At 39.6% G+C, this 12,624-nt stretch overlaps 1 protein-coding gene across 1 annotated transcript in view; it reads right to left on the bottom strand.

The window, feature by feature from the left end:
• The window catches only part of RLF (RLF zinc finger), a 123,532-nt gene extending 111,110 nt beyond the window's left edge, over positions 1–12,422 (bottom strand). The window contains exon 1 of the mRNA XM_069068040.1: positions 12,188–12,422. Coding sequence (XP_068924141.1) covers positions 12,188–12,391 — 204 coding nt within the window. The 5' untranslated portion in view covers positions 12,392–12,422. The remainder of the gene's footprint in view (positions 1–12,187) is intronic.
• Between the last annotated feature and the right edge of the window lie 202 nt (positions 12,423–12,624).

Genomic DNA, 12,624 nt, shown 5'->3' with positions numbered 1-12,624 from the left:
CCTGTTGGACCTTGTTTGTGGGTCTGTGTTGATTTCTATGTTGGAAATTTGTGTTGAGTTCTCAGACTTTGTTGGTGGGTCTGAATTGATTTCACAGGCAGATAGTGAATTGATGATGGTGCCAGCTATATGGATGAATATTATTGTGGCTCTGCTCAGTTTTGTCTTCCCACAAACAGGAACTGTGAAGGACTTGAGGTGGATTGGACACTCTGAGCCTCAATATGGAACGGGAGCAGGACAAAGAACAGGACAAGGAGCTGAACAAGGAACTGGGAGCTGCCTGCACCCAGGGGGTGACAGTTGGAGCTGGGACCATGGAAGCTGAGAGCCAGCCTTGAGTCAAGCTGAAAGAAGACTTTACCTGGATACTGTGTACTGACTGAGATTATGATTTACTGTGACTTAGGGGTGGAGAACTTTGACTTTTGTACTTTGTGACTGAAACAAGAATTTTGTGATTGACTAAATGAATACACTTTGTTTAAAATTGTGTGACCACTTTGGTGAAAACTATGTAGCCGTTTTAGTGATTAAGTTGTTGAGTTGTAACATGGTGAATGCTCTATTTTGATTTTCTGTGATAAGTTGTAACATTGTGTATGCTGTACCTTGATTTTCTATAAATGTTTTGTTCTGATTTGCTACTGAATAAATAGTATTCACTATACCATGTAATCAGAACCTTGAAAGCTGTTCACAGTAGCATTCCTCAGGACAGCTGCTTGTGTGTGGCTTTACATCTGCATAAAGAGGGAATGTAGGGTGATGCAGAATGTAAACAACCCTAACTCTGGAAGGAATGGTAGAACTGTTTAACCTCACTTCTGCTTCTGTATTAGAGTGGGTGTTCCTAGAGGGCACCACACTGGCTTCCTCACCTTCCTCTGCCCACTCTATTTCTGAGTTCTTTTATTGAGAATGGGTTTATCACCCGGATCTTCCAGAGGGCATGTAATCTGGGAAGCAGTAAACAGTGTAAGCTCATTTGGGCTATCTCCCTGACTTTTGCTGAGAAGTCCTGTGATCCCCACAAGCATGTTTTTCACAAAGCTATAACTGTAATAGTCAAATCAGCTCCCAAGGGTTGAATTAACATCTCTTTACAGATGATTCCCAGATCTACAGCTAGACCTAACCTCCATCACCAACTGCCTTTTGGACATCTTGAATTGGATGTTCTACAGACCTCTCAAACTTCTCATGTCTAAAAGGTAAATTCATTATCTATCTCCCTCCCCTGTAAAACTTCTGAACTCTGGAGGACACTACTTCCTTTTCCAGTCACCCAGGCTTGTTGTCATCCTTGATTCCTCCAGTTATCCAGGTTTCCAAAATCAAATCCTGGTTAGTATGTAAAGTCCTTCACAAGTTACCCCTTCCTACATTTCCAATCTTTTTACACTTTACTGTTTGCCACATAAGAAACCTCTATCTCCTAACTCAATGCCTTTTCACTGGCTCTCTCATGTGCCTGGAACACTATACTATATCCTCACCTCTACCTCCCTAGCTTCCTTCAAAGACTTAACTCAAATCCCATCTTCTGCAAAAGGTCTATTCCCTAATTTCCCCATTACTAGTGCCTTCCCTTTGAGATTTCCTTCAAATACACTGTATAAATTTTGTACGTACAATTTTTTTGTATGTTGTCTTTACCAGAAGAATATGAGGTCTTTGAGGGAAGGTATTGTTTTTCTCTCTCTCTTTCTCTCTTTTTTTTTTTTTTTGGTAGCTTCAGTCCTAAGAACAGTGCCTGGAACATAGTAAGAACTTAATAAACACTTACAGACTTATTTAAATCCAATCTCAGATGCCTCCTACCATGTTTCCCCGATAATAAGACACTGTCTTATTAATTTTTTGGACAGAAAAACACCAGAGGGCTTATTTTCAGGGGAGGGCTTATTTTAATGAACATTGACAGCAATTTTAATAAACAGGTAAATGTGAACAAAAAAATGTACCTTTATTCAATAAGCAAATCACTGGGGAAGAACAGGATGATGCGCTCACTGCTGCAGCTCTAACTGGATGCAGCTCAGAGCGCGGCGTGCGTTTCACAGGGGGGGAGGGTGCATACAGAGGGTACCGCAATGTAGCGTGTAGTGCAGGGGATCACCTTCACTACAGTAGCAATCTCAATAGGGCTTATTTTCGGGGGAGGGCTTATTTTAGAGGAATCTTACACAGTAAGGGGAGGGCTTATTTTTGGGATAGGTCTTATTATCGGGGAAACACGGTACCTGTGTGACCCTTGAACAAGTTACAACCTCTCTCTCAGCCTCCACTGCTTTCACATGTAAAGTCAGGATAAAAGCAACTACTTCACAGGACTAATGAGGGAAAAGTGAGACAATACATGTAGAAGATGTTGCAAATGTTTATAATTGTGAATTATTAATTTCACTCCATTCACAACAGAATTAGCTTTTATTCTTTCCTTCCATTGTCTCTTCATTCAAAAGCATTTATAATACCCACAGAAAGGCCAGGCACTGTGGATACAAAAACAAAACTGTCCCGGACCTCAAGGAGTTTCTTTTCTAACAGAGATAACATTCTTAATCTGTAAATTGAAGATAAGAGCACTATCACCCAGGATTGTTGTGAAAATCAAATGAGATCATGTTTTGAAAGCTTCTGACAGTGCCTGGAGCTATTATAATAATAATGGTTATTATTATAAACATGTACCCAGAGAAGTAAATATGACATGTACAAAGTAACTGGGAGGAAGAAAGGCACTAGCGGTGGGGGAATAATCAAGAGAGGACTTCTCATACAAGAAGTGCCCCTGAACTGAGTGAGCTGAGATTCTAAAAGTGAAGAAGTGCACACTCAGCCTAGAGAACTGCCTGTTTAGAAATTGAGATGTAAGAAGATGGGACTATTGGGTAAAGGGAAAAAATAGTCCAGTATGGCTAGTGAATAAAGTTTACTTAGTCAGTAGGTCATTAAGTATTTATTAAGTTCCTACTCTGGGCTAGATAGACCCTGGCACTATGCACTTTACAAATATCTCACTGGATGCTCACAACAACCTTGGGAGGTAGGTGCTATTATCCTTGTTTTATAGTTAAGGAAACAAAGCTGTGAAGTGGTTTCTTCAAGGTCAACAGCTAGTAATGTCTGAGGTTGAATTTGAACTTAGGTTTCCTGAATTCAGGTCTATCACTCTATTAACTGTACTACTTATGAATTACCTCAGGCTTTTTTTTTTTTTTACTTTAGGCTTCCAGGGAGAAGATAGGGGAGTGGTGGTAAAGTACTGAATCTGACTGACCAAAGAACTCTTAAATATGTCCAATGTGGGGAACATTTTTTGGCTTGACTAAAAATATGTTACAATGGTTTGGTTTTCAATGGGGGAAGGGTGAGAGGGAGAGAAAATGTTTGTTAATAAAATAAAGGATTCTAAACATAAAAAGAAAAGTTAAAAAGAAGGAACTGTTAAGGGGTGGGAAAGAGGGAGGGGGCCATATTTTACACATCCTGAGCTTAAAATACCTATGAAAATGTCCAACAGGCAGCAAACAAGAGTTCAGGAATACTAGGGCTGGATACACAAACCTGGGAAACATTGTAGAAAGATAAGGCTAGTCTTGTGGGTTCTACTTTCTTAACATTTCTCACAACCAATCAATAAGCATTTAATAAGCACCTACTATTTGCCAGGCACTTTGAGATACAAAAAGAAGCAAAAGACAATCCCCTGCCCTCAAAAAGCTCACAATCTAACAAGGTAGACAACATGTAAACAAATATATACAAGAAGCTATATAAAGGATAAATAGGAAATAATTAATGGAGGAAAGGCACTAGACTCTTCTCTTCTCTCTATGCACAATGCCATCAGTCTAGCTCAGACCCTTTTCCATCTCTTATCCAGACTTGGAGAGCGGCTTTCTAATTGACCTTTATGCTTCCAAGTATCTTCTCTACAAACAAAAAGATGCCAAAATAATCCTAAGCCACAAATCTAACCATAATACTGCCAAGTTCAAGATGATCAATGGCCCTCTATTGCCTCTAGGATAAAATAAAAACTCCTTGGAGCTTGGCATTTAAAGAACTTCAAAATCTAGATCAAGATCACCTTTCCAAGTTTACCTCACATTCTCTTACTTTCCAGCCCAAATGGCCTACCTCTTGTTAGTCTCCCCAACTCCACATAGCCTCTTTTCTTTGTACAGGCAACCCATTATGCTCCCATACCTATAATATATTCCCTGCCTTCTTACTCCCACAGCTGCCTGGCATTACAGTGCAGACTGGTGGATTTGGAGTCAGAAAGACTTTTGAATCTGGCCTCATATACTCATACTAGTTGTGTGGTGCTGGTCCAGTCATTTAACCTCTCTTGGCTTCAGTTTCCTGACCTGTAAAATGGGGATAATAATAACACCTACCTCACGGGGTTGTTGGGAAGACCAAATGAGAAAACATTTGTAAAATGCTTTGTAAACCTCAAAGCGCTATATAAATGCTAGCTTTTATTATCTCTTAGAATCCTTAGCTTTCCCACCAGCCTCAGCCTCAGGAGCCCCTCTTAGAAAACACTTTCCCCATGCTTCCCATTAGTGGTTTTTTCCCCTTTAAAACCTAGTAAGTGGCTTGCTTTTTTCCCCACTGAATACAGTATAATGCCTTATGTAAAGTATCTGATAAATGCTCACTAAGCTGAAATGACTAATTAAACGATATGGTTTTTGGCCTTCAAAGAAACTATTTTTTGTTTCCTGATCATTCTCTTTTTCTTTTTGAAATCCCTAAAAAAAAAAAAAAATGAAATCAAGATTTTGCAGTATGGGAAAACACCAAGTTAAGACAGAGAAAGAAGGGAGCCAAAGTTTAAAATTTTATTAGTGTAAACAAATGCTGCAGTTCTATTTAATAGAAAATCCAATAATAATCAAATTCTAGTAGACACTCAAGTCACTGAATTAATGATTTTAGACAAAAGAATCTTAAGGATCATATCTAGAATCCTATTTTAGAGAAGAGAAAACTGATGCTCAGAATCCCAGAAATTACTTGATCTAAAGTGAAATAGCTGTTTATGAAGGAGTTATAAAGGTTCCCAATCTAGGAAAAGGATACAGCTCAAAAGAAGTACTTATATACTCCAACTGATTTAGCTGTGTGGCCCAACAGTTATGAAATACTATACAATTCACAAATTTCTTCTAGTCTTAACTAATCACTAAATTGTGCCACACATTCCATTCACTTTCAGTTCAGTGGCAACCACAATCAATGAAATTGCTTATCTTTTGTAATAGCACACCATTTCCTGAGAGCCTCAAGGCTGCCTGGATTTAAAGATTATGTGATGATATTGTTCTAAGGCTGAAGAAAAATGTACATTTCAGAAACTTTCTACCACTGAGAATTCATTAATTGTGGGAGGAAGAGAAGACAACTAAGTTATTGAAAGACACATCATGTGGGTTTCAGGCAATGGTCATATTTTAATAACTGGTAAAAAAGCTGGGTTAAGTTAATGAAAAGTTAAAATTCATAATAGGCTCACTTTACACAATAAGGTTTCAAACTATGTCCCAAGTGCCACAAACTCCTTATTAGGGCTGTCCAAATTAATGAGGCTTTATTGTACCAATTAATTTGACATTCAAGCAATTGTCTCATAAATAAGCAAGCTATGAAATCTAATACCAACATTATAGTAAGCTACTACAGCAGAAAAATGCTGAAAAAAGCCTTTGTGTGACAAGTAAGCACAACCGGAAACAAGAGGTAGTAAGGAGCAAAGCATGACATCCCTAAGGCAAATGAGTAAACTTAAAACTAAACCTAGGCCACCAATAGTTTCAAACTCTTAGCTCCAGAAGAATGACAAACTTTCAGAACATTAAAAACCATAACTAAAATTCAGATGAGGTCCATGAGGAGTAAAACACAGATGTCACATCCAACTCCGTCATGCTTAGTGCTAAATGAAAAGTCAGTCACATATGAATCATAAAAAGAACACAAGCTAGAGGGCTTTGAGAGCAACTGCCCATATTCACCTACTGATGAACCTTGAGGAAAAAGAAGCGTGTGTTAGGTGTGTGGCCCAAGCTCCACATTTAATACAAGTATTTTTTTCCTTCACTTTATGCCAGCAACAATTTGAAAAGCATTTATTAAGCACCTACCATGTGCAAAACAAGAAACTAAGGAATCCAATCTTTTGCTTTCAAAACCCACTTTTCTCCTTTCCTCACTAAGAATGACAACAATTTCCAAAAGTTTCAGTATGTCCAAATGTATCCAATAGATAAAGTCAGGAAGATCAGTGTCACCAGCAGTCTGTAAACAAGGGAAGGAAGTTAATGGGACAATTATACATGCAGGATGATTTTTCAAGTTAGATAGAACTCAAGCAATTTTGACAGCATCTTCTAAGAATTTTAACTCCATAGTCCTATTTCTATCCACATCAATTTTAAAACAAGTTCCCTTAAAATAGATGCCAATACAAATATTTGCTAGACACTTTAAAGACAAATGCTCAGGGGAAAAAAAGTGGTTTTTTTTTTTAAGGGAAAAAAGTCTTATTTTAGAAAAAACCAAAATGAACATATGCAAAAAATTTTAAAGCATATTACTACTTAGTATGAACAAAGAATTCTCAGAAGAACTGCATACTAACAATCCCGATAATGAAATACTGCTCTAAATTATTAAGAGAAATGTAAATTAAAACTTCTGAGGTTTTACCTCAGTAATAAGCAAATTTGAAAAAGATAAAAGATGAAAATAAGATAATGTTGGGGGCAGGGGGACCCTGCAAAAAGACAAACACATTAATATACTGTTGGTGGAACTATGAATTGGTCCAACCAACCATTATGGAAAGCAATTTCTAAGTATGTTAAAAACTTTTAACTCAAAGAGATCCCATTGCTAGAAATGGATAACACCACTTTTTTATGAAGAAAAGACAGAGTAAATGACAGGTGACCAAGGAACAATTAATTTGGGAGTACATAACAAAACATTATTCTGCAAATAGACAAATTTAGAATTCAGAAAAGCATGAGGATATACATGTGAACTGAAGCAGAATGAATTAAGGAGAACTAGAAAAATGGTAAATCCAATAATGGAAACAAACAAAAAAGAGAGAGTATGCTGAGTTAGTAGAATGACCAATCTTGGCCCCAGAGAAGTTGGAAAAGGTATCTTCTTTTGCTTAGTTGCTGAAGCTATGGAAATAAAATACTGAGTAGCATGGTGTTGGATGGATGAACTACTACCCTTTTTTTCTCTTTTAAATCTTTGTTACAAAGTATAGCTCACTGGCTAGAAAGGATATATTTGCACATAAATGTGATGCAAAAAACAAAAGGTATTAAATAAAAACCAGAAAATTGTTTTTCAACTCTTCAGCCTAGCATTCAAGTCTGGTTTTTTTAAGTCTGGTTCCTCTTTACTTTTCCTGTCATATTTTATTACATTTTTCCCTTTCACATTCTACATTCATGCCAAACTAATGTAAGTTATTCCCTAACTTCATTTCTCTCTCTCTCTCTCTCTCATTCCTTTGAATTTCTACAGACCATTCCTCTCACCTGGAATGAACTTCATTTTCAACTCAAGAGTGTCAACAGGCTTCCTTTCCTTCCAATTTAGACTCCTTCAAACATTAGTTGCTCTGCCTCAATGAAGCCTTCCCTAATTTACCCAACTCAAAGTGTTTGCTCTTATGGCATGTGGAGCTGAAAAAAAGAACAGACTTCATAACAAAAGAAGGCTGGGTTTGAATCCCATCTCTGACTAGGTGTCTCTGGGCAAGTTATCTAACTTCTCTGAGCCTCAGTTACCTCATTTATAATACAGGGAAAATGTCAGTAGTGTTACTTTACTGGTTTGTTGTGTAGATCAAGCCTGAAGTATAGAAAACATCAGGTGTTATTATTATTCTTTGTGATAATAATAATGATGATGATGATGTTTTCTTCTCTCAGTCTAAACTCCTCAAGGACGAGGAATGTAGCATTTATTCACCTCTCAATGTCCAATGTGCACATTAGCAGGTATTTAATAAATAATAATAGCTAAATTAAAGTTGCTTTCCTAAGCCAGGATTCAAAAGCATATTAGGCATAGTTCAATTTGCTCATAAATTTGTTTGGTACATTAAAGAATAGTTTACTCAGGCAATAACTATTAATTAAATTTACTCTTAATTTTTTTCATTTTAACAAATAGGGCTTAAGTTGTTGAACTTTTAGGACATATAGATAACATCTTTGTTTTCAATGTAAAAACTATTCCTACTATAGCAAAAAAAAAATAGGTTATTATATTTCTAGATATGGTACATGGTGCTCTAAATGTGGAGTCAAAAAAATTTAGGTTTTGAGTCACAACACTGTCACTTTCTGATTATGTCACTTTAGGCCAGTCCCCTAACCTGAGTGTTGCTTCAGTACATGAATTATTTCCTCCCTTAACAAAAAAAGTATCACACTGGCTTGCCGTAAACATAAAATGAGATAACATATCCAATGAGATAATGCAGGGTGAGATGCAAGTAGTGTATAGAAGAAAACTTCAAAGAGGAAGTCGTGGATTTTCCAAGTCTTATCTCTGACACCTCATTTTATCCCCCACACCTGGAATGCTCTCCTTCCTTACCTCTACCTCTTAGCACAGAGCCCACATTCTAAAACAGAGCTTTCCCCAGGGTTTCCACCCAAGGGCCATCTCTTTGGGATTACCTATTTATGCATGGTGTGTGTTTGTTTGCATGTTATCTTCTCAATAAGAATGTGTGCTCCTGAGCTCAGTAACCAAGTTATTTAGTACTCTTCATGTTTAGCATATGTTACCAACTGATTAATCTGTGATCTTGGATAAATCATTTAACACAGGCAACTAGGCAACTCTCAACAGCTAAAGAAGTTGTAGAATGGGGGAGGGAGCACCTCCAAACTCCCTAATTACAACTTGCTTGCCACATGGAATTTTGTCCAAATTGGATCATTTTCAGTTGGTTTTTGCTGTTCCTGAGGTTTCATTTTTTCCATTTTCATATCCTTCTTGACTTCTTGAAAACTGAAGCTTTGCCCTGATGAAGAGCTTCTATATCCTTCCACATGCTCATTTATTTCTCAATAGATTGCAGTGTTTCCAAACGCAAACTTGTTCTTTTCACATGCTGCAGAAGAGAAAGCAATCTGAGCAATGGGAGAGAAATCAAGCATCAGAGTCTGGTTACAGAAGACTCTGTCTCCATTTTATAAAAGAGGTGCCTGTCAGGACCAAAGACAGCATTACTAGATCAAACATCTGAAGAGACATGTCTGTTATTATACAGTTTGAAAAGGACTTCCCAACAAATCGTGAATCCACTAAATAGTCTGTAATACATTTTCAAGGCAGGGAGGACACTCTCATCCCTTATATTTCTGCATGCAGATAATCTAGAATCCAAAAGACCTCCAACACCACAAAACTGACAATAAAGTTCTTCCTGGTTTTTTCATAACCTATTTCATTTCACTTTCTTCTGTACCTGGAAGCAAAAAAAAAAAAAAAAACTTTGATTCTGGAAAAAAAAAAATGGCTCATCTTACCTGGAACTCCAATAAGAAATGTCTAAGACATAAAAACCTGCTGTTGCATGGTCTGTATAATTCTGGAGTAGTAGAAACTGAATGAGACCTTATCTTGAATAGGTTAAGTTATCACTCTAAAATATAATGCAAAATTTTTCATGGAAAAGAACCAAAAAAAGGGCCCCTGAATAAACTGAAATTTTAAAAAACCCCCGAGTTACACCTTTACATATCTATGTGGCACCAAAATTCAAAGATAAGAATATATTTACCAAACATCTAGGCACTGAGAAGCAAAAAAAATACATCCATTGTCCCAACCCTCCAGAAGCTTCTAAAAATATTTAAATGTATATCATATAAGTAGAGAATAATTGCAGACCATTATTTAAAAGTACATGAGACTATTAAAAAAAAACAGACGCATGAGAAGACATAAGGCACAAAGTGAAATATTCAGAAAGGAAAACTACAACAATGTAAAATGAAAAATTGAAATGGAATGCTGTGTAATTTTAATTACCAAGTTTGGCCCCCAAAAGATGTGAGAACACATTTCTGATCCCTTTTTTGCCAAAGTCGGAGGTCTATAAGTGTTATATACCCTTAATCTAGATTGATGTGATGGTTAGTTATGCTGAACTGCTTTTCCCCCCTTTATTCTTTGTCAATACAAATGGCTTTCTGGGTGAGGAGGGAGGGAAGGACACTGTAAAATGAAGGTGGTGTAAAAACAAAGATATCTGCAAAACTTTTAAGTGCATGAGAATATCCTACACACACCCCTTTAAATAAATCATCCAGAACCCCAATCATTTGAAGGTGTTTTCAAGGGACATCTAGATGGTGCAGTGTAGATATCTGGCCTGAAGTCAGTAAGACTCATCTGATCTCAGACCCTTCCGAGCTGTGTGACCCTGGGCAAGTCACTTCACCCTGTTTGCCTCAGTTTCTCATTTTATAAAATGAACAGGAGAAGGAAATGGCAAACCAGTCCAGTATCTTGGCCATGAAAACCCCAAATGGGATCAAGAAGAGTCCACACCACTCAACGATTTTTTAAGGAGGAAAGTAGATCTCTGCCTTGAAAAACAGGATTTGAATTCAGCAAAGTGGAAGGGTGACAACATTCTAATTAGGTAAACATAAGAATAACTGACATTTTTAAAGCACTTTAAACGGGGTAAAGGACTTTACACATATATTATCTCATTCTAGCCTCAAGACCACTCAGTAAAGTTGGCACTTCAAGTACCTGGCATTTCCCCATTTTACAGTAAAGGATACCAAAGCTGGGAGGGGTTAAATAAACTGCTAATGACCACAATAAACTATAAAGTGTCAAAGTCTGGTTCTGAACTCCAGCTTTCCTGATTCCAATTCCCAGCATTCTATTCAAAAGGTCACACTGCCTTCTCCATAAACTATACTATCTATTCTAAATCATTTGTGCTAATCGAGAAAAACCACAGAGATTAACTAAAGTTGATTTATGTAAAAGGGGGGGGGGAATTGCTTCTAAAATCCAGATTATTCAGTTAAATCCTCAGCAGTCTAAGGTAAACAAAGTAGTGTGAGGTTTGCAATTCAAGAACACACACAAGCTGAAGAGCAGAGGTAGCTCAGAGTTGTACTACAGTAATGGGGAGGAAATCATCAAGGATTAAATATTAACAATAACTTATATTTGCATAGTTCTTCAATTTTCAAGGGGCTTTCAGACACACAAAAAGAATAGCTTTCTAATCATCTGCAAAGTAGTTTATCCATCCACGATCTTCAAGATTTGAAAGCAAGATTCAGAAATGAGCTAATTTAGTCAACTTCACCACAAACCTTTTCAGAACCACTAACGAACTCAGACCCAGGAAGACTACTAAAATAGCTTATATTCCTCCATCCCACATAGTTTCAAACCACAAGAGAATAGGGAACTAAATTAACACCTTAAACTCAAAATATAACTACACGCAAACAAAAACCTCATTCCCAAACCACTTAATGAGGGAGTTAGAGACCACCTTTCAAAGACTGGCTGTCACCTGAAGAGTGGGAAAGGTAGAGATTTATTTAAGACACCAAACACCTCTAACTGAGCTCAATCGCTTCGGAAGGCGCTGCCCGGTCGGGGCAGAGCGCTGCAGCTATCTGCTCCAAGTGTAGCAGCATCCCCCACAGGGACTAGAAAGTGTCGGCTTCGGGCAAACCCAGTCAGGCGGGGGGCACTGCCCACTCTGGGCGGTGAGGGTTGGAGGAGGGTTGGGAGGGGGAAGGATCGTCCCTCCCTCGCCCCGTGGGATGCTACAGTATCGCGGGGCGGGGAACACGCGTGGAGAGGTTCCCCTCCTCGCCGAGATCGGACACCAACAATAGAGCCCCAGCGGCCTCCCGCGGCCGACACCAAGCGAGATACCCCCGCCCTGGGAGCTCCCGAGCCAGCCTCTCCTCCTCTTCTGGGGCAGGCCTTCCCTCGCCGCGCTCTGGGGCCCCGCAGGCCTGCCCCAGGCTAGCGTCGCCCACCCCACGCAGACTGGGGGCCCAGCTCCGGCCTCGAACCCACCCGCGCCCCCGCGGCCCAGCCTCGAAGGGGTGCGGGCCCGTCAGCCCCTCACCTGGCAGAAGCTCCTGCAGTAGACGCGCGACGAGCCCTCCGACACTTCCTGCTCCCGAAGCTCCGTCTCCAGCTGCCACAGGCGCGACCAGAGGCCTGGGGGCCCCAGCGCGGGCGATGCCGGGCGGCGGCTGCGGGCCCCGGCTCCCGACCCGGCCCCGGCCGGGGCTCCAGAGGCAGCGGCATCTCCCTTCCCGTCCGCCATCTTCCCACGGCCCAGCGGCGCGTAGGCAACCGAGACACGTGACGTGCTCCTCAACGGCACCGCCCCCTCCCGCTCCCTTCACGGCCCCCCGCCCCGCCCCGACCCGCCCCGGAATGGCGTTTAGGTTCTGCGACGAAGGGCACAGGTTCGATGACATCATTCAGGTTCCTAGGAAAGTTCCAACCTACGAAGGCTGCGTGCTCTCCGTTTCCCCTCCCAAGAAAGCCCAAGCG

Source organism: Petaurus breviceps, unplaced genomic scaffold (genome assembly GCF_028583685.1).
Source record: "Petaurus breviceps papuanus isolate PSGF00001 unplaced genomic scaffold, PetGlider_PUasm1.0 90760, whole genome shotgun sequence".
NCBI classification, from domain to species: Eukaryota; Metazoa; Chordata; class Mammalia; order Diprotodontia; family Petauridae; genus Petaurus; species Petaurus breviceps.
Note: the sequence above shows the minus strand (reverse complement) of the source record. Positions and strands in the feature narration are given on the sequence as shown.